This window comes from Pseudopipra pipra, chromosome 5 (genome assembly GCF_036250125.1).
Source record: "Pseudopipra pipra isolate bDixPip1 chromosome 5, bDixPip1.hap1, whole genome shotgun sequence".
Lineage (NCBI taxonomy): Eukaryota > Metazoa > Chordata > Aves > Passeriformes > Pipridae > Pseudopipra > Pseudopipra pipra.
In genome coordinates this window covers 75,333,002-75,359,922 of record NC_087553.1, presented here as the reverse complement: position 1 = coordinate 75,359,922, position 26,921 = coordinate 75,333,002, and the positions used below count along the sequence as shown (strand labels likewise).

Here is a 26,921-nt window from a genome sequence, read left to right as displayed (position 1 = left end):
GCACAGCCCCGTGTGCTCCCAGAGCACAGCCCCCTGTGCTCCCAGAGCACAGCCCCCTGTGCTCCCACAGCACAGCCCTGCTCCTCACACCCCGGGCAAGGGCTCCTGCTCCCGGGGCCAAGGGCCCGGCTCAAGCTCCAGACAGGAAAATCCCTTTAGATGCACGGGTCAGGATTATGGCTCTGATGGCTCCAACCTGTGCCCTCCACACCGGCTCACTCCAGTCCTGCCACGAGCGCAGGCAGCTCCGCTGGCACATCCACAGGGGAAACAGATACAAGACCCCAGAGTCATGGAATAGGTTGGGACAGGAGGGACCTTAAAGCTCATCCAGCCCCACCCCCTGCCATGGGCAGGGACACTTTCCATGAGCCCAGGTTGCTCCAAGCCCCATCCAGCCTGGCCTTGGACACTTCCAGGGATCCAGGGGCAGCCACAGCTTCTCTGGGCAACCTGGGCCAGGGCCTCCCCACCCTCCCAGCCAGCAATTCCTTCCCAATATCCCATCTGACCCTGCCCTCTGGCACTGGGAAGCCATTCCCTGTGTCCTGTCCCTCCCTGCCTTGTCCCCAGTCCCTCTCCAGCTCTCCTGGAGCCCCTTTAGGCCCTGCCAGGGGCTCTCAGCTCTCCCTGGAGCCTTCTCTTCTCCAGGGGAACCCCCCCAGCTCTCCCAGCCTGGCTCCAGAGCAGAGGGGCTCCAGCCCTGGCAGCAGCTCTGGGGCCTCCTCTGGACTCTCTCCAGCAGCTCCACGTCCTCCTGCTGTTGTTCCCAGGGCTGGAGCAGCTCTGCAGGGGGGTCTCCCCTGAGGGGGCAGAGGGGCAGAATCCCCCCCTGCCCTGCCCAGGACACAGCAGGGGGGGTGTTTCTGGGCTCATTCCAAGAGCTGCAGAGAGCCAAGGGAAACTTGACTCCAGGGGTTTTCCCAGAGCCAAGTGCTCCCACACCATTCAGCCACCTGCAGGTAGGTACATCCTGATTTTAGGGACTGTCACCAACAAACAGCCTGACTCAGGAATCCCAGACAACCTCCCGGTGCTTCCCTCAGCTGCTCCTCGGGCAGCCTGATCCCAGCCTGATCCCAGCCTTCCCACTTCCCAGCATTCAGCACAGGCAGGGCCCTATCGGGCTGTGGGATCGGCGCGTCCCTTCCTGCCAGGGGGAACTGGACCTGCCCCATCCATTCTCCTGCTTTCCCGGCCCAGATTCCTGGGAAAGCACGTGTGCCTGTGAACCTCGGCCTCCACGCAGCTGCTTGGCTCCCTGTTTTCCTTCCTGCTCGGGCAGCCCGGGGGTGACACCTGGGGGAGCCTGTCCCCGCCCCGTCCCCGTCCCCACCGGCTGCACCGGGAAGTTTACGGGATGTTATTGCAATGCAGGAAGTTCTAAATAAGCACAGAGTTAAACTCTCAGCCGCAGGATGACCCCGCCGGGAGCGCTGGCACGGCGGGAACGGCCCCTGCCACGGCCGGGGGTCACGGCCGGGGGTCACGGCCGGGGGTCACAGCCACGCCAGCGGCTCCCGGCGCTTCCCTCGCTCCCAGCGCCCCTCAAATGATGGGACAACGGCAGCTCAGCCCCAACACCACGCACAGACCGAGCCAGGGCTCCATCTCCGGGCTCTGGAGCGTTCCCGGACCCCACAGAGAGGCTCCACCTTCCCTGGAACACTCCCCGTGGCCCCAGCCCATCCCGGTCCCACAGCCAGGTCCTGCTCCAGGGACACCACAGGGCCTGGCCCGCGAGGAACTGGCCTTGCTGCAGCTTCTCCAGCCCTTCCCTGCACAGCCAGGGGTGATGGAGAGCCAGGGGTTTGCACGTGGGTTTGAGGTAAAGCTTTTCCTTGTTCAGAAGGAGTCCTGCCCCACCCCTCCCACCCGACACCCTCCACTCCCAGTGACCAACACCACAGCATGGGACCACCAGTCCAGCCAGTGCCCAGGAACAGGGGGGCCTCTGCAGGCTCAGACACGACTCCCACAGCCCAAACCTTGGAAATTTGGGATGATATCATCCAGGGGAACACAAAGCTCAGCCAACACAGCTCAACACTGGCTGCCCCATCCCTGGAAGTGTCCAAGGGCAGGTTGGACAGGGCTTGGAGCAACCCAGGATAATGGAAGGTGTCCCTGGCCCTGGCAGGGGCTGGGACTGGATGGGCTTTAAGGTCCCTTCCCATCCAAAGCATTCCATGATCCTTTGGTTCTAAGTCCTCACCACAGGAGCAAGATGTGCTTCACCCTTCCCTCCCCCCAGCTGTGTCACCAGCCCCAAAGGGGTCAGCTCGGCCAGGACAGGGTGGGGGGTCACTTCAGAAACATTCAACTACTTCAGACACATCAAATTATTTCCAAAATGCTCATTTCACACCACCAGTGATTTTCCAGCTCCCCCCGGACGGGCTCAGCCTCATCCCTGCTTTGAATCATCATTAGCTGAGAGCTCCTCGCTGCCTCAGCGCAGAAATCATTGACAAATTCAGCAGTTTTAAAGCCCCCTAAAACCCTTGGTGCTCCAAAGCCCTGCCTGGAGTCACCGAGGTGGCTCCTTGCAAAGCCCCCAGGCACGAGGCCACACGGCCTGCCCGGGGCCAGGAGCTCCTGCCAAGAGCGCTCGGTGCCGACGCCACAACCCCAAACAGCTGGAGCTGCTCCAGCAGAGGCCAACGAGGCCCAGCCCCAGCAGGTCACTAATGGAGCTCCTGGCACGGGGCAGGACCCACGTAGATCCACGTAGATCCACGTAACCCCGAGGCAGCCCCGCCACGGCCTGGGAACTGCTCCGCAAGACGGGGGAGCGATTGCATCAACCACGGGGTGGGATGAGCCCCATCCCGAGTGCCAAAGGTTGGACAGGGCTTGGAGCAACCTGGGCCAGTGGAAGGTGTCCCTGCCCATGGCAGGGGGTGGGACTGAGGGGGCTTTAAGGCACCTTCCCACCCAAAGCATTCCATGATCCTCAGAGGTGTCCCGGAGCACCGCTCAGCCCTCCTGTTCCCCGGGAGCCAACACCGGAGGGAGGGCAGAGCTGGGATGGTCCAGCTCCTCCTCACGGAGAGCAGGAGAAGCTCTGGGGGATTAAGAGGACAGGAATAAGGCCGAGGCAGGGACAGAGCCATCCCCACCCCAGAGCCCCCCCAGCCCCAGCAGGGCCGGCCCAGAACAACACTGCGAGTGTGTGCCCGGGACAATGTAGGCACTGTTCCCTCCTCACGTCGTCCCCAGAGGAGCACCAAGAATGGCTTTGCTATGGAGGGGAACAAAAGGCCTGTGTGAGGGCCGGGGCTGTCCCACTGCTCCGGCCACGCCACGGCCCCACGGCTGCCTCTGGGGAAAGCCCACCCAGCCCAGGGTGAGAGGGGACAGTCCTTGTCCCCACACCTGGCCACGAGCAGTGTCCCCCCAGCACGGGGGGGACAGCCCAGACCCCACCAGCACCAACGGTGGGTGCTGGCAGCTCCCTGTGCCACCCACCAGTGAGGAGGGACTTTGCTGCCATGTGTCCATGAATCCCAGAATCCCTGAGGCTGGAAAAGCCCTCCCAGTCCATGGATCCACCCTGGGCCCCATCCCCACCTTGTCCCCCAGCCCAGAGCACTGAGTGCCACGGCCAGGCCTTCCTGGGACACCTCCAGGGCTGGGCACTCCAAACCTCCCTGGGCAGCCCCTGCCAAGGCCTCACCACCCTTTCCAGCAACAAATTCCTCCTGAGATGGCACTTACTGGAATCCCACTGTCCCCTTGGGCTGCCCCTGAGGCCACGTCCCTGCTGTGGGCACGGCCACTGTGCCCCCTGGCACAGGGACAGCACGGCAGGTGAGTGAATAATCCCAAGGAATAACAACCCACTCACTCCAGGTTCTAGTGCAATTCCATGGGACAAGGACAACACCCTTTCCCAGGCAGCAGGAACTCCAGGTGGCTGCAGGTGGGCAGGGCAGGATCAGGGTGACACCGACACCTTCGGCTCTGCCAGGGGGCCTTGGATGGGACTCGGGGCAAAACTCTCTGCAAAGAGACAAGTCACGCCTGGAACACCAACTCCTGCCTGACCACAGCTAAAAAAAGGGGCAAATTAAGGACAGGCGGCCTCATTCCGTGTTTAGTGTTTGGTGATGGCCCCGGCTGATGGGTGAGGACGTGCCTGACTCTGTAAACAGGGCTGATAACGATCAGACACAAACAGCTTGGGTCGAACGGGAGCTGGGTGACGAGGCACTGTCTGCATGCAATGCAATCCCAACCAGCTCCCGGCTGGAAACACTCCTTCCAGCCACGGAACGCTTCCCAGAGGAGGCACAGCCACCCCGGGGTCACTCACTCCCAGTTACAACATCCTCGAGCAGAGTCGGCGGGGACGGCACTGCCCGGCTGGCACGGGGGGCTGGGACCAGGGCACATTCCCAGCACGGCAATTCCCGGCTGTCATTCCCGGCAGGGCAGTCCCGGCACTCCCACGGGAGGCTCTGGATGAGCCCCACGGTGACGAGGTGTTTACAGGCAGTTAAAGGAAGCAGGTGAAAGAGAGGGCAGAGCTGATCCCCCTGCAGGGCTCTCACCGCTCTGTCACACCAGCCCTGGCCCGGGTCCCCGTCCCTGAGCTGTCATTATTCCTCAGACCTCTTCCTAATCCCTCTGAAATTAAGGATGAGAAGTGTCAGAGAGACCCCATCTCCCCTGGCTGTGTGGGACCCCCGGGGCAGCACCAGGTACCCTGCCAGGACCCGGAGGTGCAGCCTCATGGGATCAGGAATGCTGGCAAACCCCTCTGGCTGGAAAGCCCCCGTGGGCCTGTGGAATGTGGGGTTCTCCGCTCTCCCCCCACCCCGGATCCTGCGGGAAGATCCACTCGGATGTCCCCATGCAGCGGATGCTGCTCCGGCCCACACACTCAACACACGCCCCAGAGGGCCAGGGAAGATCCCGGGATCTGGGAACGCTTGGTGAAGGAGGGAACAGCTCCCTGTGGAATCAGCCCTGCCCTGGCAGGGGGTGCCAGATTTCCCACCGGCTCCGGCGGGGCTGCAGAGCGCACACGGCACATTCCCGTCCGGAGCGGAGTCCCTGGCACAGCCCGGCTGTGCCTTGAGCCGGTGCCAAGGGAGAGCCGTGTTTATCTTTAGAAACATTAAGGCAGAAGAGGAAGTAATTAAACAAAAAAAAAACCCGCCTGTTTCCGAGAGCTGTCCCAGGAAAGCGCTGCGGGCCCGGGGGGGGCCTGGCAGCAGCACACGGATAAGGCTCCGCAGCTGCCACCGGCTCACCCCGAGCCAGCTGGGACAGGAAACCTTCCACAAATCCCTGGGGTGACACGGCCCCAGGGCCCCCAAACCACCCCTCACACGGGGCTGGGCCCCACAGCTCTTCCAGCCCAGGGCTGGAGCTGGAGATCCCCTTGGAGGAGCCCTCCGGGAGAACTGTGACAAGTGAGGGCCCAGGAGCTGCTTTAGGGGACCCCAGGTGACCTTTAAAGGTCCCTTCAGACCCCAAATCCTCTGGGATTCTATAAAAAGCGTCCAGGTGACAGTGCCTGGGAGAAGGTGGGATGGTTGTCCAAGGGGGTTCCTTCAAACCAGGAGGGACCAGGAGGGATCTGGAGAGGTGGAAGCTGCGTGGAAACATGGAATCATTTAGGCTGGAAAATCCCTCTGGGGCCACTGAGTCCAACTCTCCCCCTGCACTGCCAAGGCCACCACTGACCCCTGTCCCCAAGTGCCACATCCACAGGGCTTTGAAATCCCCCCAGGGATGGGGACTCCCCCCTGCCCTGGGCAGCTGTGCCAGGGCTGGACAGCCCTCTCCAGAAGGAATTTTCCCAGTATCCAACCTGCCCCTGCCCTGGTGCCTCCCTGCTGCTCAGGCTGGTGCCCACCATGGAGGTGATGGCCTCACACCCCGGGGCAGGGGATGAGTGGACACAGATCCCCCACCCCGCTCCTGGAAGCACAGCATGGCCAAAACCTCGTGGAAAACAGCTCAGACTGCACAGCCTGGGTGGGGTTGGGACTGAAACTCCCAAATCAGTACAAAGCACAACTCAAAATCCATCATTTCAGTGAAAGTCCCTGGAGAATCCTGTTTGCCAGGTGGAGTGGGGCTTTGGACAAGGGATGGAGGGACAGGACACAGGGAATGGCTTCCCAGTGCCAGAGGGCAGGGTTAGATGGGATATTGGGAAGGAATTCCTGGCTGGGAGGGTGGGGAGGCCCTGGCACAGGGTGCCCAGAGCATCTGTGGCTGCCCCTGGATCCCTGGAAGTGTCCAAGGCCAGGTTGGAGCAACCTGGGTTGGTGGAAGGTGTCCCTGCCCATGGCAGGGGTGGCACTGGATGGGCTTTCAGGTCCCTTCCTGCCCAACCCATCCCATGACTCTCTCCCTACCCTGGCCCGGGGTGGGAGCTGTGGCTCAGTTCCCCGGGATGAGGATCCCAGTGCCCATCCGGAGCTCCATGGCCGTGTCCGGCCGCAGCTCCACGTGACCAGAGCTGCTAAAAGTGTTTTGGGGAGGAACCTCTTCTATTTTTACCTGATGCCAAATTCCAGTTGCTTCCCAGGGGAGCCATCACCCCCCTGCACTGGCACCCCGGGGCATAATTACAGGGCTGCCAACGTTTACCCACGGCCTAAAAACAGCCCGGGCTGCTCCACAGCCCCTCCTGCCCTGGGAACCCACTGATCCCTTGGGATCCCCCTCCCACAGCCCCTCCTGCCCTGGGAACCCACTGATCCCTTGGGATCCCCCTCCCACAGCCCCTCCTGCCCTGGAACCCACTGATCCCTCAGGATCCCCCTCCCACAGCCCCTCCTGCCCTGGAACCCACTGATCCCTCAGGATCCCCCTCCCACAGCCCCTCCTGCCCTGGAAACCCACGGATCCCTCGGGACCCCACTGATCCCTCAGGACCCCACTGATCCCTCAGGACCCCACTGATCCCTTGGGATCCCTCTCCCACAGTCCCTCCTGCCCTGGGGTCCCAGCCTGCCCCAGCTCTGGCCATTCCCTTCCACCCTTGCTGCTGGGATCCCTCTGGATCCCAGGGTTCATGCCTGGCCATGCCAGGCTGGCACTGCCACCCACCCCCCTCATTAATTACTGCCTCTTCCTTAATCAGCACCTTTAGGTCTCCTTTCCAGTCATCCAGAGCGTTTTCCCATTAGGCATCACCTCCTTTCAAACTCGTTTCCGACACATTTCCCAGAGCACAAGAGCAGAGCAGAGGGAAAAGGGCCCCAGGAGGGATGGGATGGAGCTGGGAGGGAGCAGGGAGTGTTTGATGGTGGGTCCTGACAACCACCTGGGAGGGAAACTGCAGGGTAAAATAGGTGGGAATTATGGAATGCTTTGGGTTGGAAAGGACCTTAAAGCCCCTCCAGTGCCACCCCTGCCATGGGCAGGGACACCTTCCATGAGCCCAGGTTGCTCCAACCTAGCCTTGGACACTCCCAGGGATCCAGGGGCAGCCACAGCTGCTCTGGGCAACCTGGGCCAGGGCCTGCCACCCTCCCAGCCAGCAATTCCTTCCCAATATCCCATCTCTCCCTGCCCTCTGGCACTGGGAAGCCATTCTCTGTGTCCTGTCCCTCCCTGCCTTGTCCCCAGTCCCTCTCCAGCTCTCCTGGAGCCCCTTTAGGCCCTGCCAGGGGCTCTCAGCTCTCCCTGGAGCCTTCTCTTCTCCAGGGGAACCCCCCCAGCTCTCCCAGCCTGGCTCCAGGGCAGAGCTGTTCCCAACTGGCAAACGCATGCAGAGGGACAGCAGGAGCAAGATCCAGCCCCAGACACAACAGGGAATGGAACCAGCTTCAATTCCAGGACAAAAGGGCTCAGTGCCAGCCCCTCTCCTGTCTGTGCCAGGCAGTTCCCTGCAGGGCAGCCAAGGACAGAGGGAAACCCCAAAATCCAAATCCCAGCCTGGGCTGTTCCTCACGGATCTCACACGGGTGCCCAAGTCCCTCCCCACTCCATCCTGCCAGGGCAGAAGGAATGATCTAAGCACTGGCTCAGTTTGGCTCGACCCCACAGAGATCATTTCCATCCAGAGCCTGCCAGGATCAACATCTCCCACAGCCGCAGAAGGAGCTTTTGTTCCCAGTGTCCCACTCAGGAGGCGGCCGAAGGGCCGGAGCTGCCGCCGGAGTGTGGCACATCCAGAGGGGAAAACTGGGCAGGGAGGGACAACACAGCAAGCTGCCAGATCTGGGATACAGGAGTGGGAATCAGGTCAGATTCCACAGGGGCCTCAGCGGGGTCGGCAGCACTGGAGCTACCAAGGGACTCCTGTTGAGTGTTGGAATGGAGGAAATGATCCCAACATTCTCCAACTCCCCAACAGGAGGAGGGAGAAAGGGGGCAGGAGTCGGGTTCTGCTCCCAGGGAACAAGGGACAGGACAAGAGGAAACGGCCTCAGGCTGGGCCAGGGGAGGGTCAGGAAAATTCCTCCTGGAAAGGGTGGTCAGGCATTGGCATGGGCTGCCCAGGGCAGGGGGGAGTCCCCATCCCTGGAGGGATTTCCGAGCCCTGTGGATGTGGCACTTGGGGACATGGTCAGTGGTGGCCTTGGTAGAGCTGGGGATGGTTGGACCCAATGGTTGAACCCAATGGCTTTTCCAACCTTAATGATCCCATGATTCTGTGAACACAGAGGAACAGCCCTCTGAGATCACTGAGCCCAGTGACTCCAAACCTCCCTGGGCAGCCCCTGCCAAGGCCTGACCACCCTTTCCAGCAACAAATTCCTCCTCAGCCCCAACCTGACCCTCCCCTGGCCCAGCCTGAGGCCGTTTCCCCTTGGCCTGGCCCTTGTTCCCTGGCAGCAGAGCCCGACCCCCCCCGGCTCCCCCCTCCTGGCAGGGACTTGCAGAGCCAGAAGGTCCCCCCTGAGCCTCCTTTGCTCCAGGATGAGCCCCTCCAGCTCCCTCAGCCCCTCCGCTGCTCCAGACCCTTCCCAGGGATGGGAGGCCCCTCCCCAGGGCTGTGCCTGTCCCGGGGCAGTGGGAAGGGGGCAGGAGGAGCGAGGCAGCTCCCGCAGGAACCTCTCAGGGTGAGCCAGCCCAGCCCGGAGGGGGAAGGGGCCGATGCCAAGGGGAACTGAAACCCCATCAAACTGATCACAGACTGCCCCAGGATGGGGAAGTGATTCTCCCCCTCGAGCCTTCAGCTTCCTCCTCGGCATTTCCCCGCGAGCCAGGGCAAGTCCTGAGCAGGTGAAGCCATTGTGGTTCCAGGGCAGCAGTTCCTGTCCCACAGAGCACCAGCAGTGCCAGGACACGGAGCTGTCCCTCCAACCTGACCCCACAGCCTGGAGAGGAGCCGTGCCCTGCCCAGGCCCGGGAATGCAGACCCTGCTGCCCCCAAATCCCACCCCTGCCGCCCCCAAATCCCACCCCTGCTGCCCCCAAATCCCACGGCACAGGGAGACGGAGCCCAGCCACAGTCCCACTCCTGCCCCCGTGACCCGGGATGGCTTCTCACCTCTAATCCTTGGGAATGAGCAGGGAGATGGGGATCCGAGCGCCACCAGCCCTGAGCACAGCCAGGGGATTACTGGGATTAGCGTGTGTGTCCCTGGCAGCTCCTGCTACAGCTCCTGACCCACCCCACCAACAGCCAAACCCCCAAACCCACCTCGCCCTCCACACACGGATTAGCTGGGAAGGCTGCAGGAGGTCACGGAGGTGACCGGGAATGGCACCGGCCCCAGAGGAGGGGCCCTTCCCCCAGAGGGGGGTGGGCACTGAACAGGGAATTCCCCCCGGGGAAGGGGCACGGCCCCAAGGCTGCCAGAGCTCAGGCACAGGGGGGATTGCTGGGGTATCCTGGGCAGGGCTGGGGGTTGGACTGGATGGTCCTTGGGGGTCCCTGACAGTTCAGGATGTTCCAGGCACCTGGAGCTGCTCCCAGTCCCATCCCAAGCTCAGTCCCAGCTGCCAACCCCGCTCGGCTCCGGCTGTGCCAGGGGCTGGGAGCGGTGATCCCGGGCTGGCTCCTGAGGATCAGCAGGGCATGAGCCTCTTCCCGGACTATCCCAGGGGTTTTAGCTAAAGACAGGAGATTTAGATGGGATATAGGGAAGGAATTCCTGGCTGGGAGGGTGGGCAGGCCCTGGCCCAGGTTGCCCAGAGAAGCTGTGGCTGCCCCTGGATCCCTGGAAGTGTCCAAGGCCAGGCTGGAGCACCCTGGGCTGGTGGAAGGTGTCCCTGGCCATGGCAGGGTGGCACTGGATGGTGTTGAAGTTCCCACCCAAAGCATTCCATGATTCCCTGAACCCGAGGCACATCCGGCTCCCCTGTCAGTGGCAGAGGCTCTGTGTGCCGGGAAGGACAAGGAAACACTGCTCAGATCCTGACGGGAAGGGAGCACAAACCTCCTCCTCCTCCACCCAAAACCAACAGAGCCGGGGCCGGGGCAGGTCCTGCAGTCCCAGGGTGGCTCCACACCTGGTACCTCCCTACAGGTGGATCCTGGAGGGCAGAGGTCAAGGCTGGAAAACTTCCACAAGCCTAAAATCCCCTGCTTCCAGGAAGAACTCAACTGAAATCCCTGGATAAGTCCCCAGCCCTGGAGGTGTCCCAGGAAGGCCTGGCCGTGGCACTCAGTGCTCTGGGCTGGGGGACAAGGTGGGGATGGGGCCCAGGGTGGATCCATGGGCTGGGAGGGCTTTTCCAACCTCAGGGATTCCATGATTCCGTGAATCCCTGGATCCAGCTCAGCACCACGAGCTCCTGCCATGCTCTGCACCCACACAGGATGGCTGGCAGGGCCCGTGTCCCACTGGCGCCCTGTGCCAGGGACACAATCCAGAACTCCAGGAACAGCCATAACATCACATTTTCATTCCTTAAGGCAGGAAGAGCTGGCCCAGCCTCCGGAGAACATGTGAGGATGGGCACAAACCCCGGGACTCCCAGCCCAGGGTGACATTTGCTGCCCATGCCAGGGCTCAGCCCCCGGGAGCAGGGAGGTGGAACACTGTGCTCTCAGGGGAAGGGACAGCAGAGAATTCCCCATCCCGAAAGGAGTAGAGGGGAAATCCAGCTGGAGCAGGAGTGCACTTCCCTGAGATGCCTGGCACATTCCACACTCCACACACGTGGAGCTTCCAGCCCTGGAATAACTGCTCAGACTTGAGGAGGCAAACGTTCATCTCTGCTGCTGTTCTGCCAGGAAAACTGAGAATCGTGGAATCATGGAATGGTTTGGGATGGGAGGGACTTCAGAGACCATGTTTTCCAACCCCCTGCCATGGGCAGGGACACCTTCCACCAGCCCAGGTTGCTCCAAGCCCCGTCCAACCTGCCCTTGGACACTTCCAGGGATCCAGGGGCAGCCACAGATGCTCTGGGCAACCTGGGCCAGGGCCTCCCCACCCTCCCAGCCAGCAATTCCTTCCCAATATCCCATCCATCCCTGCCCTCTGGCACTGGGAAGCCATTCCCTGTGTCCTGTCCCTCCATCCCTTGTCCCCAGTCCCTCTGCAGCTCTCCTGGAGCCCCTTTAGGCCCTGCCAGGGGCTCTCAGCTCTCCCTGGAGCCTTCTCTTCCCCAGGAGAACACTGACCCCTCTGCCCCCAAACAGCTTCACTTCCACCACAGCCAGACCCCGGTCTCCCAAAAGGCAGCAAACCTCTGGAATCTGACCCAGCTAAATTCCATCTTTGGTGCAGGCTGAGGTTTTTCCGAAACCTCAACGGAGTGAGTGACCCCCCGTTCAGCCCCAGGGATGGAAAACATCGCCCGGGACTCACCGAGCCCAACGAAAAACAACCCCGACAACGCTCAGCAGCCAAACAAACAACCCCAACAACGCTCAGCAGCCAAACAAACAACCCCAACAATGCTCAGCAGCCAAACAAACAACCCCAACAACGCTCAGCAGCCAAACAAACAACCCCAACAACGCTCAGCAGCCAAACAAACAACCCCAAACCGGACACACGGAGAGTCGTGTGAGTGCAAAACCAACTCAGCCACCACCAAAGGTCACAGAGAGATGAGTAACAAACCAATTAAAAACATAAATAGAGTGGCAATCAGCGATAAATTTGAGAGAACCACAGAAAATTCCAACGTTTTCTCCAGCACCAGCTTCCTGTCCCGCTTGGATTTTCAGGAATACTGAGGATACTCGCAGTGACCTCGTCCCACCGGGGATTTTGGACAACACAGCCCGGACAGCTGGTTCCAGACAGACCAACCCCGGGAAAAAACACCCAAAAGACCAAAAAAAAAACCACATCAAGGGCCAGGAAAGTTGGAAAATACATCTTGAGTATTCCAAACTTGGCCCTGGATCAAGGCAAAGCTAAACCGAGCCGGCTGCACGGACAGAGCCCAGGCAGGAAGGACGTGAGGGACCCCTCGTGCACCCCCCGGGCCCCCCCAGGGCAGGAACAGCCCCATCAGCACCAGAGGAGCTCAGGGAGACAGACAGAGCTCGGGATAATCCCACTGGAGGGCCGGGACGTGCGTGGGCACACGGGGCTGGGGATAAATCCCACAGACAAATCCCAGGCCTGCACGGGACCGGCCTTCCAGCCCCGCTGGAGACACCGAGGAGTCCTGCTGGGAACCCCGGGATGGGAAGGCATGGCTTATCCCAACACACTCGAGGGAAACAGGTTGGCCCAAAGGGGGCTCCGGTGAAGTCGGGCCCCAGAGGGATTTGGCTCCTGCCAGATCCAAAATCCCCGTGCCCAGGTGGTTTGGGTGCTCAGAAAGGGACGCCCCAAATCAGACCCAAAGCTGTCCAAAATGAGACATGGAGCAGTGGAACAGCACTGGAGGAGTCCACTGCCTGCCCATTCCCCACATCCCACCCAGCCCAGGCTGGAGCAGGAGCTGGGATGAGCCCACCACCTCCCCAGTCCCCACATCCCACCCAGCCCAGGCTGGAGCAGGAGCTGGGATGAGCCCACCACCTCCCCAGTCCCCACATCCCACCCAGCCCAGGCTGGAGCAGGAGCTGGGATGAGCCCATCACCTCCCCAGTCCCCACATCCCACACCAAAGCCGGAGCTGGGATGAACCCACCACCTCCCTGTCTCTCTCTCCAGACCTGGGGAGGAGAGTCCATATTTTCCAGCAAGCATTTCTGGGAAGAGATCCAAGAGCTGTGAGCAGCTTCCTACTCCCCCTGCTCCTCCAGAGCCCCTTCCTCATCCTCCTTTTTCCCAACGCCAGGGCAAGGAGGCAGGATTTTGCTTTTGGGGTGGTACACGACGACACTCCCAACTCATCCCCCTTTTTCCAGGCTCCTTCCAGCCACCCAGCACATGGAAAATTCCATGCACCCCAAAGCCCTCCTGGGCTGGGATGGAGCGGCAGAGCCAAGCAAAATAATGCAAAATAATCACATTGAAATGATTTCAGAGGCTGAGAACGGGAAGGCTGAACAGGGAAAGCCATTCCCTGTGTCCTGTCCCTCCATCCCTTGTCCCCAGTCCCTCTCCAGCTCTCCTGGAGCCCCTTTAGGCCCTGCCAGGGGCTCTCAGCTCTCCCTGGAGCCTTCTCTTCTCCAGGGAACCCCCCCAGCTCTCCCAGCCTGGCTCCAGCCCCGTCCCCTCTGGCAGTGCAGCCCAGGGGGAACCAGCTCAGAGATGAGCTCGCTGTGTCCCTCACAGTGACACAGGTGACACTGCCACCAGCCCCCAGACGAGCTCTAAAGGGCTCAGGAGGACTTATCCCAGGTTATCCCAGGAATTCCTGTGTGCCAACATCCCAGCTCTGCTCCCAACACTCGCACCTGGTGCTGCAGGGATGTCTCCACACCTTGGAGGCCCTGGACACAGATCCCCCTGGACACTGCCAGGGGGCTGGGAAGGGTCTGGAGCAGCAGGAGGGGCTGAGGGAGCTGGGGGGGCTCATCCTGGAGCAAAGGAGGCTCAGGGGGGACCTTCTGGCTCTGCAAGTCCCTGCCAGGAGGGGGGAGCTGGGGGGGGTCGGGCTCTGCTGCCAGGGAACAAGGGACAGGCCAAGGGGAAACGGCCTCAGGCTGGGCCAGGGGAGGGTCAGGTTGGGGCTGAGGAGGAATTTGTGGCTGGAAAGGGTTGGGAGGCCTTGGAAGAGGCTGCCCAGGGCAGGGGTGGACTCCCCATCCCTGGAGGGACTTCAAAGCCCTGTGGATGTGGCACTTGGGGACGTGGGTCAGGGGTGGCCTTGGCAGAGCTGGGGACGGTTGGACCCGATGGGCTCTGAGGGCTTTTCCAAACAATTCTGTGATTCCATTAAAAACAACCAACCAACCAGACAAACAAATGACCTGCACGAGGGGGTTCAGGTGCAGCTGCTGGAGTCAGGTGAGGGACAGCAGGGACACAGCAGGGACACAGCAGGGACACCCCCCAGGGCAGCTCCACACCAGGGCAGCTCCTCGCTGTGCCCACACAAGGGCCCCCAGTGCTCAGCACACCCCGACTGCCCCTCCACCCACTCCTGACCCTTGTTTTCAGTGACAACATCCTGGGAGGGTGGGCAGGCCCTGGCCCAGGTTGCCCAGAGAAGCTGTGGCTGCCCCTGGATCCCTGGGAGTGTCCAAGGCCAGGTTGGAGCAACCTGGGCTCATGGAAGGTGCCCCTGCCCATGGCAGGGGGTGGCACTGGATGAACTTTAAGGTCCCTTCCCACCCAGCCCATTCCAGGATTCCATGAACTGCTCTCCTGAGGGGGCTGTGACCATGGCAGGAGCAATCCAGAGCCCCTCTCCCCCCTCTCTGGGGGTCCCTGACCAGGGCTGACCCCCCCCAGCCCCTCCCACACTCCCCCATCCCAGCACCACTCCAGCCCCTCTGTCTCGGCCAGGAAACCCTGGCAAATCCCGGGATTTACTCGGAGGCCGGCAGTCTCTCCATCTGGCAAAGATCCGCAGACCCCACAGCAGCCTTGCCCCCCCAGCTGGAAGGGCACGGGGAAGGGGTCCCGAGCCTGGCACAGCAGTTGGGGACACCTCAGCAACCCCCAAGGTGCTGCCCCGGGGAGCCACAGGTGCCTCCTCATCCCTCCGGCTCCGGAGCAGGACACGCTTCCCACCCTTCCCTTCCCTGCCCACCCCAGCAATTCTGTCCTGGCACATCCATCCTTCCCCACCGCTTTTGGGGTCCCCATCCTCGTTCTCCCCACGGTGCCATGCTTCTCCTGGAGCAGGGAAGCAGAGCAGATGTGCTGCCTTCCCAGGAATGTGCAGCATTCCCGGGAATCACAGACCAGTTGGGGTTAAATTCCTCAATTTCCCTTTAACGAGGACGTGTTCATTTCCCATGGGCTGCCAACACCAGGACAAGCCCTGGCCCTGTTCTGGGGCAGTTTGGAGGGTTTGATTTTGGGGGGGTTGGGGGTTTTCTGTTTGTTTCAATAACTCCACAAGGATGTTTTCCCTCCTGGAGCCGCATCCAGCACTCCCAGCGGGTCACAGGCAGCCCTTCACCTCCCAGACTGAAACTGCCTCCTTGGGCAGGACTTCCAACCCCACAGCCCCAAAGCACCCAACCCATCACCCCCCATCTCCCAGTCCCACATCCCTGCAGGCCCCACCCCGTCACCCCACGGAGAGAGAACGAGCCCCAGGCCCTCTCCAGACCTCCCTCCTCAGAATTCCCTTCTCCCTTTGCACTCCACAGCTCACAAACACCTTCTAAACCCCCGGGCTGTGAAGGAAAACGGCTCCTTTTATGGTGAAAGCCAGAGAATCCAGGCTGGAGGAGCTGCCCCCAGCCCACCACCACTCCTCCCTTCCCTCGGCTCCCAGCTGCTCCCTCAGCTTCCCACCGCGCTTCCTACGGCCCGGGAGCCGGGAACAGCTTTCCCCCAGCGGTGACTCAGAGGATCCCAGCCCCTGGGCCTGTCTCATGACTTCTCCCCACCGCGCTCCCGCGGCTGCGTTCCCGGCGCCGCCGATTCATCCCCGCGTGCCCAGGGTGGCTGGGATGACAGATCCCACTCCCCCTCCTTGGCCCGGCGCCACCCGGATCCCTCCTGTGCACAGGGAGGGCTGAGACACGCCCAGGGCTGCAGAGATGCTTGGGAAGGGCCTGTAGGAAAAAAGGAGACGCTTTTGCTCGGGTGAAAACTCCTCTGAAAAGGCCAAGATCATAATCGGGGAATCACGGAATGGTTTGGGTGGGAAGGGGCTTTAAAGCCCACCCAGTGCCATGGGCAGGGACACCTTCCACAAGCCCTGTCCAACCTGGCCTTGGACACTCCCAGGGATAGGGACAAGTGAAGGAGCTCAAGCAGCTCTTGGAGTTGCTCCCTGAACAGCTCCTTCTGAGCAGACACAAACCCCAAACACCTTGAGCTCGTGCACCAGCATTTAAAAAACCTGCAGAATCCCAACGGCCTCGATGGAGAGGAATTCCCAAGGGATGTAACACTCATGAAAGGTCCCTCTGTGACACGAGAGTTGTCAAGAAAAATTCGGGTCAAAAGAATAACCAAGCAGAAGAATCAACACTCCCCCCCTCTGCTGAAGGGGACGGGGAAGCGACTCCATCGCCAGGACTTGGGGAGGAAAAAGGAAAACAGGGATGGCACGGAGAGGGGGAAACTGCGTGGATGCAGATCATGTGTGACACGAGCAAAGCAGCCTCCAAACGTGGCCAAAACCTGCCCAAATAGGGAGGGAAAGAAAATATGAAGTGAAAACATGGATCTGAGTCAGAAGAACCGAGGGGAACCCGAAGAGGCCGAAGCCAGAGAGGGAGGAACACGAAGTTTAATAAGTTTAATTGAGAAATCCCCCAAGGAGAGTCCCACTCTGCTGGGAAGGGAGAAGCCAGATTAGGAGAGGCAGGGGACAGCTTTGGGACACCCCAGGATTGTCTGCAGGGCCACTGTCCCCCTCTGCTCCACCAGGCAGGACCCCCTGGCTCCATCCTCCTGTCAGGGCCTTGGAGAGAGCAGGAATTGTACAGACCTCCTTCCTCAGCCTTCCCAACATCACTGTGGGGATTCTCATCCCTGGCAATCCCTGACACATCACCAGGCAGGACATTTCAGCTCCTGCAGGTAATTCCTGCAGGGATCAGCTGGGATCTCACTCCTCCCTTGAGGAAGGAGTCCATCCCTGGTCCCACACACCGTCTGATCCCCTTCCTGACCGGGAGCCGAGCTCGCCCTTATCCCGTGCAGGAGCTTATCCCTCTCCTTTCTGATCACCTGCCTCTGCACAGGAGGCTGTGCTGTGCCAGCCCAGCAGCTTCCCAGCGCCCTGCTGGCTCCCAAGGGCTCATCCCATCCGTGCTGGACGATGTGTGAAGCCCCGAGAGCCACAGCTGTGCCCATTCCTAAATCCAGCCCGTGACACGGCCAGAGCCGGAGCGGCTCCGGTGGGAGAGGCTCAAGTGAACAATTGTCCTTGGCTTCATCCAAACAGAGCTGCTGTGTTCCAGGGAGGGCAGGACAGTGTTCCCACAGCTGTGCCCCACCCCTGGGCCCCCACAGCCCCTGGAGTGCCCGGGCCATGCCAGAGGGATGGTTGGGATTGGGGTGGCCGGAGCAGCATCGCCTGCCGGGGTTCAGGCTCCTTCCCTCCCCTGGGAGAGCTGCATTCCCAACTTCACCCCAGTGAAGGACACAGCTGAAAACCTGACAGGAGAGAACCACACACCTGGCACTTCCTATCCTGCCTGGAATTCACTGCAGGGTTTTCCAGGTCTCACTGAACAGGTGCATGTCTGGGTTCCCAAACACTGGATGTGTGACAACAGGTGTTTACACCAAAACCCCAAAGATTAGGGCAAGGGGCCTAAAGGGAGGGCAGAGGCTTTTCCCACCCGAAAAGAGCAACAAAATCACAGTTTTGGAGTGGGGCTGACTTGGAATCACGGAATTGTTTGGGATGGAAAAGGCCTCTGAGCCCATCAAATCCAAGTTCCCCAGCACTGCCAAGGCCACCACTGCCCCACGTCCCCACCTTGTCACATCCACACAGCCTGGAAATCCTTCCAGGGATGAGGACACTACCACTGCCCTGGGCAGCTGTGCCAGGGCTGGACAGCCCTTTCCAGGAAGGAGTTTTCCCAGGAACCTCCCCTGGCCCAGCCTGAGGCCGTTTCCCCTTGGCCTGTCCCTTGTTCCCTGGCAGCAGAGCTCGACCCCCCCCCGGCTCCCCCCTCCTGGCAGGGACTTGCAGAGCCAGAAGGTCCCCCCTGAGCCCCCTTTGCTCCAGGATGAGCCCCCCCAGCTCCCTCAGCCCCTCCTGCTGCTCCAGCCCCTTCCCTTCCCTGCACTCGAGGGAGGCTCTCAGGAGGCTGTTGTTGCTCCCCTCTGGCTGCAGAGCCGAGCCCCCGGAGCCCCCCAGGCTGGGATCCCTGGGCTCAGGAGCTGGGTGAGCCCGGGCAGGGTGATTTGGGCCCAGCCCCAGTCCTGCCCCCAGCCCCTGCCCGGGCAGGGTGTGCCTGTGTCAGACTGAGAAGAGCCTTATCTGGGCCATCAGCACAGCTCAGAGCTCAGGCTGGGAGGAAGACGCTGCACAGCACCCGGAGAAGCTGCTTTGCTCCACTTCCTCCAGCTACCCACAGAAACACCTCTGCTGCAGACAGGCAGCCACACTCTGCTCTTCCTCCCCAGAAACCCCCCTGCTGCATCATCTCCATCCGACAGCGCCCAGAGACACAAAAATAACGTGCAAGACGCTCAGAGCCCGGTGACGAGGCAGCGGGAGCTGCCAAACGTGCGGCTGCTCCCGGCAGAGGGACACGTGGCACTCCCAGCCGCTCCAGCAACAAAAAACACTGGAATTGCTGCGGGAGGAGGGGAGAGGGAGGGCCCTCGCTGCTGCTTTCCACAGGCCCCGACCTCCATCCACTGCCTGCTCCCAAAAACCAGGCCCCCAACCCTCTCAGAGGGTCCCCAAATCCTCTCAGGAGGTCCCACCAGTCCCCAAACCCTCTAAGAGGGTCCCACCAGTCACCAAATCCTCTCAGGGGGTCCCACCTGTCCCCCAACCCTCTCAGAGGGTCCCGAAATCCTCTCAGGGGGTCCCACCAGTCACCAAATTCTCTCAGGGGGTCCCACCTGTCCCCCAACCCTCTCAGAGGGTCTCACCAGTCACCAAATTCTCTCAGGGGGTCCCACCTGTCCCCCAACCCTCTCAGAGGGTCCCCAAATCCTCTCAGAGGGTCTCACCAGTCCCCAAACCCTCTAAGAGGGTCCCACCAGTCACCAAATCCTCTCAGGGAGTCCCACCAGTCCCCAAATCCTCTCAGAGGGTCTCACCAGTCACCAAATTCTCTCAAGGGGTCTCACCTGTCCCCCAACCCTCTCAGAGGGTCCTAAAATTCTCTCAGGGGGTCCCACCAGTCACCAAATTCTCTCAGGGGGTCCCACCAGTCCCCAAACCCACCAGGCCTCCCCTGGGACCAGCTGCCAACCTGGAAAGGACAACCACGCTCTGGATATGGGAAAGGCACATTCCTAGGAGCAGGAATTCCCTGCCCTGAGGCCTGCAGGCTCCCAGAGCTCTGCTCTGCCACAACAGGAGTACTTAGTGGTCAGGAAGGTCGGAGCCACAGAGAGGAGCAGACACCAGATCCCGGGGAGAGGGGGAAGAAAAGCCCCCCCAGCTCATCCCTCCAATCCCCCGGATCATCCCCTGATCCCCCGGGTGTCCCAGGGAACCACACCCAGGGGGGTTTGGGGTTAACTCCTCCTCCTGCAGCCCAGGAAGCTCCAGGGCACGTTTTTACCTCAGGCCAGGTGAGGTTTGTTTGTGTTTTTAGCATCCACAAAACCGCAGCTGCCGCTCCAGCCCAGCGCTGGGAACGGGAAAACGGGACCTGCTGCACGGAAAGGCTTCGGATTCGGGGACAAACACGAGCTGGGGGGTGAGAGACCACAAAGAAACCGGCTGAATTCTCACTGGCAGCAAATAAAATATTACAAAAGGGTCAAGAATCTGGTTGCAACACCTGGTTTAGGTCAGTGCTTCCTCCTCGCCCACCTTCCCAAAGCAGTGACACGGGTGTGACACACCAGGAACACCGGCCACGGACACAGCAGCAGGAATCCCAGGCAAGGAGATCCAGCCAGACACGGGAATGTTCCCTCCAAAGGGGGAGAAACCTTCCCAATATCCAGTCCAAAGAGCTGTCCAGCCCTGGCACAGCTGCCCAGGGCAGGGGGGAGTCCCCAGCCCTGGAGGGATTTCCAAGCCCTGTGGATGTGGCACTTGGGGACATGGGGCAGGGGTGGCCTGGGCAGAGCTGGGGATGGTTGGACTCCATGGGCTCCATTTTCCAACACAACCCCCTGGTGATTCCATGATCCACCTCTCCTGTTCCCCCTGGGTGAAGCTGGGAGGGCTCAGCCCCAGCACAGAGGGGCCCTGCTGGACTGACCCCCGTCCATCAGAGCCGGGCTGGCCCAGGGAAGCTCCAAATCCCTGCCAGCAGCTGGCACCCGGCTCCTGGGACCTGTCCTGGGGCACAGGGAGCTGCCCTGCCCAGACAGGGCTTCAAAGAGAAGGAGACAAGTATTAATGGAGCATTTGGGATTGGAGGAGCCACAGCTGGAAGCAGCTGGATGCTGTGGGAGCTGTAGGAGCAGGGTGACCCTTTCCATAGGCATCCAGTGGCTGCACAGAGAATCCTGGAATCATGGAATGATTTGGGATGGGAGGGACCTTAAAGCCCACCCAGTGCCACCCCTGCCATGGGCAGGGACACCTTCCACCAGCCCAGATTGCTCCAAGCCCCATCCAGCCTGGCCTGGGACACTTCCAGGGATCCAGGGGCAGCCACAGCTTCTCTGGGCAACCTGGGCCAGGGCCTCCCCACCCTCCCAGCCAGCAATTCCTTCCCAATATCCCATCTGACCCTGCCCTCTGGCACTGGGAAGCCATTCCCTGTGTCCTGTCCCTCTATCCCTTGTCCCCAGTCCCTCTCCAGCTCTCCTGGAGCCCCTTTAGGCCCTGCCAGGGGCTCTCAGCTCTCCCTGGAGCCTTCCCTTCTCCAGGCTGAACAATCCCAATTGTCCCAGCTATTCCTCATAGGAGAGATGCTCCATCTCTCCACTCATCTCCACAGCCTCCTCTGGACCTTTCCTTGCCACCTCCTCACCTTCCCAGCAGGCAGGAGCAGCTCTGCACGTGGCACAGCCATTCCCATCCACTCTCTCCCTCTCCAAATATTGACCCAGCAAACAGCTCCATCCCTGCTGCCAACCCCGGGTGGCTTTTCCACGGGGGGTTTTGCCGGTCCCACATCACCGGAGCCTGGGCTGAGTCACACCCGTGAGTCACCAGCCACGGCCACGCTCGGGGGTGACAGGGCCACCTCCCCCCCCCCCGGGGCTCCCGCGGCACCAGGGGCTGCAAATCCCCCCCAAACATGGGTGGGGCAGCAGCAGGAGGAGCCCTGAGAGCACTGCCCTGCCCTGCCCAGAGCATCCACTGCAGGCTTCTCCCCCCGGGAACCAGATCCAGGGAGAGCCCGAGGAGCTGCTCCCACCCCGGCCGTGTCCCCGCTCCTCACAGTGCCCCCAAACCTGCCCCCTCACGGAGCAGCTGCCTGTGACAGGGAGCCCACAGAGGGCAGGGGGCCGTGCCCCAGCCCCAGGGGTGGGGGAGCTGTGCCAGCAGGGCACCACAGACACGGTGCCAGGCTTGGAAATGGGAAACCACTGTGGCCTCCCGGCTCTGGGAAACCCGGGAGCAGCCTCAGCACCACCCACCCCCACAGCACCTGCCCGGGCTCTCCTGGCATGGAGCAGAGAGAGCAGCAGGAACTGCAGAGTCATGGAGTGGGGAGGGGACCTTAGAGCCCACCCAGTGCCACCCCTGCCATGGGCAGGGACACCTTCCACCAGCCCAGGTTGCTCCAAGCCCCGTCCAACCTGCCCTTGGACACTTCCAGGGATCCAGGGGCAGCCACAGCTTCTCTGGGCAACCTGTGCCAGGGCCTCCCCACCCTCCCAGCCAGGAATTCCTTCCCAATATCCCATCTAGCCCTGCCTTCTGGCAGCTTAAATCCCCCAGGAGAACCTCAGAGGGTTGGTCAGACTCCGGAGCAGCTGGTGAGTGCTGGGGCCAGGGTGGGCTGGGACAGGGGCACAGCAGTGGATCCTCAGTGGCTCATCCAGAAACACATGGATCTGAAATCCCTGGATTTTGTTTGTTTGAGTCCTAACTCCCCCAGGAAGAGGCCATGCCTCTCCAGTGCTCCCTATCCTAAACAAGGCCTCCAGCCACGTTAAACACCATCTGGAATCGAGCTGTCCTGGACTCCCAGGCCAGGGGGGATGCACAGAGAAAACCCCTCGGATCCCGAGGCAAAAGCCAGCACAATCCCAGCTCTGGAAAGCTGTCATTCCCTCAGATCCCGAGGCAAAAGCCAGCACAATCCCAGCTCTGGAAAGCTGTCATTCCCTCAGATCCCAAGGCAAAAGCCAGCACAATCCCAGCTCTGGAAAGCTGTCATTCCCTCAGATCCCGAGGCAAAAGCCAGCACAATCCCAGCTCTGGAAAGCTGCCATTCCCTTGGATCCCGAGACAAAAGCCAGCACAATCCCAGCTCTGGAAAGCTGTCATTCCCTCAGATCCCAAGGCAAAAGCCAGCACAATCCCAGCTCTGGAAAGCTGTCATCTGTCTGCAGCACCGGGAAGAGCCAAGAGAATTAAACCCATCCATTTACAGAGAATAATGTGCACAATCACCACACAGTCCAAGAGACACCAGCAGGAAAGGATCCCATTCCCACTGCTGGGAGGGTTCAGCTCCACACATTTAGCTCCACACTTTTCCCCAGAGCCCCTGTCCCTCCTGGGCTGGCTGTAGGGCACAGCTGAGGGACAGGGGACGTTGGTGGCAGGCAGGCTGTCCCCGTGGTGTGCCCCAGGCATGTCCCCAGGCCCCTGTGGCTCCAGACACCCCATGCAGGCAGAGGAGCCCGGCCAGGCCGGGAGCAGAGCGGCTGCACAGCCCCAGCCCCAGCTCCAGAGGGTTGAACAGCCCTGCTCTGCTGCCTCCAGAGCAGCAGGACGTGGTCACAGCCCTGCACCACAGCCCCGCTCACGGGGGCTGGGCCCCTCCAGGAAGGCAAAGCTCCACCTCAGGAAGCCCCCTGGACATGCCAAGGTCCCCCAGCAGCACCCAGTGCCCCCCTGACCCCCTGGCTGTGCTGAACACCCCCCCTGTCCTGTCCCAGCCCAGCTCTACTTTCGGTTTTGATCCCACAAAGTGTGCTGAGCCACGAGAACATCCCATGGGGACAGGCTGGGAGAGGAGACAGGGCTCCAGTGCATAACGGGGCTCCAGGAGAGCTGGAGAGGGACTGGGGACAAGGGAGGGAGGGACAGGACACAGGGAATGGCTTCCCAGTGCCAGAGGGCAGGGAGAGATGGGATATTGGGAAGGAATTGCTGGCTGGGAGGGTGGGCAGGCCCTGGCACAGGTTGCCCAGAGAAGCTGTGGCTGCCCCTGGATCCCTGGAAGTGTCCAAGGGCAGGTTGGATGGGGCTGGAGCAACCTGGGCTGGTGGAAGGTGTCCCTGCCCATGGCAGGGGGCAGGACTGGATGGGCTTTAAGGTCCCTGCCCACCCAAACCATCCTGGGATTCCACCTCTGGAGATGCTGCAGAGCCACCTCAGGTCCCACCACCCACCAGACCTTCCCCTTTCACAGCCCCCACTGCAAAGGTGGCCCTGCCCAACCACGAACCCCACTGGCACACAACCCCTGGGCTCAGCACCCAGGGGCCCCTCCAGCCCCTGTGCAGCTCAGGCCCCCATTTCCCCCAGTTCCTCAGCCTGGTTTTGCTTACAGGTGGTGGGGAGATGCCCATCCTGGTGCAGCCCCTTGCCCCATCCTGGCACATCATCCTGCCCCATCCTGGCACACCAGCCTGCCCCATCCTGGCACATCATCCTGCCCCATCCTGGCACACCATCCTGCCCCATCCTGCCCCATCCTGGCACACCATCCTGCCCATCCTGGCACAGCACCGTGCCCAGCCCACGGCCCTGCAGGACCAACCCAACCTGTACAGCAATTAGTCACCGGCAGATGAGCGGCTGCCCTTCCTCCCACGTTATCTCAGCTGGGAGGGGGAGCAGGAAAACAAGGCAGTGCTCAGGGAGAGCTGCCAGAGCGGGCCCAAAACCCACAGGAGCAGCCTGGGTCCATCTCTGCATCCCTGGGGACAGGCCCTGGGGCTTGGCACATCCCTGGGGACAGGCCCTGGGGCTTGGCACATCCCTGGGGACACAGGAGAGCTTGGACACCTCCCAGCTGGGAGGGGAAGGGGTTTGCTTCGGCTGTCACTGCCTGGGACAGAGGGGGATGTGACTCCTGGAGCCTCAGCCCGGAGAGGTGAGTGCCATCCCAGCAGTGAGGAGCCTTGGGCTGGTGTTCTGGACCTGTTCCCTCCCTTCCCATGGCATCCTGGCCCCATCCCCTCCCCATGATGTCCTGGATCCATCCCCTCCCTGCAGAGGGGAGTTAAGCCCAAAATAAAGTCAATAAAGAGGAAATAACCCAAAATAAAGAGGAACACGATTCACTAAGTGTGAACTCTTCCCTTCCCACTGTCTGGAATCATGGAATGGGTTGGGTGGGAAGGGACCTTAAAGCCCATCCAGCCCCACCCCTGCCATGGGCAGGGACACCTTCCACCAGCCCAGGTTGCTCCAAGCCCCGTCCAGCCTGGCCTTGGACACTTCCAGGGATCCAGGGGCAGCCACAGCTTCTCTGGGCAGCCTGGGCCAGGGCCTGCCCACCCTCCCAGCCAGGAATTCCCTCCCAAAACCCAGCCTAAACCTCCTCTCTTTCTTTTGGCCCACTGCAGCCACCACTTCACCTCACAGCACCATCCATCCCTCTCCCCCAGAGAAGTCCCCAGCGACCCCAGGCACACGTGGGGTGTTCATTGTTCCCTCAGAAAGGCAGGGTTTGGGGATCAAGACAAGGAAAACCAGGCTGAAGGAACTCCAAGGCAAAGGAACTCCGGGTCCAAGGAACGCCAGGTCCCTCCACCCCACAGACACCAACCCCTCCAAACCACAGCTGAGGGAGATGAGGAGGAAGGGGCAGGAGGAAACACTCGGAGGAAGCACTTGGAAGCAAAGCAAAGGGGGTACAAGTGCCCAGCACGGCCCCAGCCCCACACTCACTTCTGAAAGGACATGGAATCCACTCCCAGGTGGAAGAGCCACCCCCCACAGCCCTCCCACCACAGGGATGGTCCCAGCCCAGGGTGCCAGGGAGAGCAGCTCCTGCCCATCCCGATGCCAAGGGACGTTGGGACACTGAGGGGAAACATTAATAATAATAATAATAATAATAGTAATAATAATAATAATAATAATAATAATAATAATAAGCCACCACATGATCAGAAACCCCTCAGAGAACCCCCAGCTCTGATCCAGCCCTCCAGGTCTCCAGCATTCCCGACACCCGCCGTGCTCCCCACGGCTCCTGCTCTCCAGAGGGAACCCCGGGAGCTCCCCATGGAGCACTGCAAGCCCCGGGCTGTGACCCGAGCCCCAGCCTCCCCAGCAGCCCACGACACCCAAACCCCGGGCAGAGCAAGGATTCCCTCCCCAGCTCCAAGGCCAGGCCTGGAACAGCCCCAGCCCACGGCTGCTCCGCCTGGGAATGTGCCGGGTGGGAAGGGATGCTCAGGGGGCAGTTCTGCAACAAATCCTGGTCTGGGGTCACTTCACCTCCTTTAGGACACCCCCAAAGCTCATTTTAACCAAAAGCTGTGGGGGGCAGGATGGCACAAGGAAATACAAGGGAAAGAGGTCCCCAGGTCCCAAACCAGGGACACCCCGCGACCAACCCCACCAGTGACAGCGGCTGAGGGAGAGAAGGGAAGGGGGAGAGGACACAGGGACGAGGTGTCCGACACGCCTGGGGGTCAAGAGCCGCTGGGGCACCGGGCTGGGCACGGGGACCTGCCTGGGGGGGCTGTGGATCCCAGGGGAACAGGGCTGGGAGCAGGACGCTCCATCCCGGGGGGATGTGGATACCCGAGAGGAGCGGGGCTGGGAGCACAACACCCTGTCCGAGGGGCTGTGGATGCCCGGGAGCCCCCCCGGGGGGCAGCAGTGCCCGCCCTCCGCCCCCAGGCCCAGCCGATGTTTCCGGAGCGGTGACAGCTCGGCGACAGCGGGGGAGGGCGGGGGGAGCAGCCTCTGAAAACACCGACACCGAGAACCCGCCAACCGGGCTCGGGGAGCTCCGCGGGGCTCCGCGGAGAGGGGCTGCACGGGGGGCTCGGGGCCGGGCCGGGGGCGGGGGCTGAGCGCTGCCCGGCCCGGCCCCGGCCCCAGAGCCCCGGGCCGGCCCCGCACCCCCGGGCTGGGCAGACCCCGCACCCCCAGGACGGCCCCGGGCGCCCGGCCCGACCCCCGCGCTCCCGGGCCGGGCAGACCCCGCACCTCCGACCAGACCCCGCACTCCTGGGCCGGTCCCGCAGACCCGGCCCGGGCTCTCCCCGCACCCCCGACCGCGCAGCCTCGGCCCGGCCCCGCACCCCCGACCCGGCACCGCCGTCCCAGGCGGCCCCGCGCGGGCCCGGCCCCCCCGCCGCCGCCGCCGCGTCCCCGCGCCGCTCACCGCGCTTGCCGGGATCGTATCCCACGAGCACGAAGTAGTCGGCCAGGCGGGCCATGGCGGGCGCGCCCCGGGCCGGCCCCGGGCCCGCGCTGGGCCCCGCTCGGCTCCTCAGGGCGCCGCCGCCCGCCCGCGCCCACCGCCCGCCGCCGCCGCCATCTTGGCCCCGCGCGCACCGCGCCTGCGCCGCCGCCCGCCGCCGCCGGGGGCGGGGCCACGGCGTCCCATTGGCTGCGGGACGGAAGGGCCGCGCGTCCCATTGGCTGAGGGCGGGACGGGCGGGGCCAGAAGGGGCGGGGGCGGGGCCGGGCGCGGGGCTTCCCCGGGGGGGGCGGGGGGATCCCCCCGGGGGGCGGGGACGGGGGTGTGGGGACCCCCC

At 62.2% G+C, this 26,921-nt stretch overlaps 1 protein-coding gene across 7 annotated transcripts in view; it reads right to left on the bottom strand.

The window, feature by feature from the left end:
• The window catches only part of SBF1 (SET binding factor 1), a 63,520-nt gene extending 36,824 nt beyond the window's left edge, over positions 1-26,696 (bottom strand). For all 7 annotated transcript variants that reach the window (XM_064656797.1, XM_064656799.1, XM_064656800.1 and 4 more), the window contains exon 1: positions 26,546-26,696. In XM_064656797.1, the coding sequence (XP_064512867.1) occupies positions 26,546-26,600 (55 nt within the window). In that variant the 5' untranslated portion in view covers positions 26,601-26,696. The remainder of the gene's footprint in view (positions 1-26,545) is intronic.
• Between the last annotated feature and the right edge of the window lie 225 nt (positions 26,697-26,921).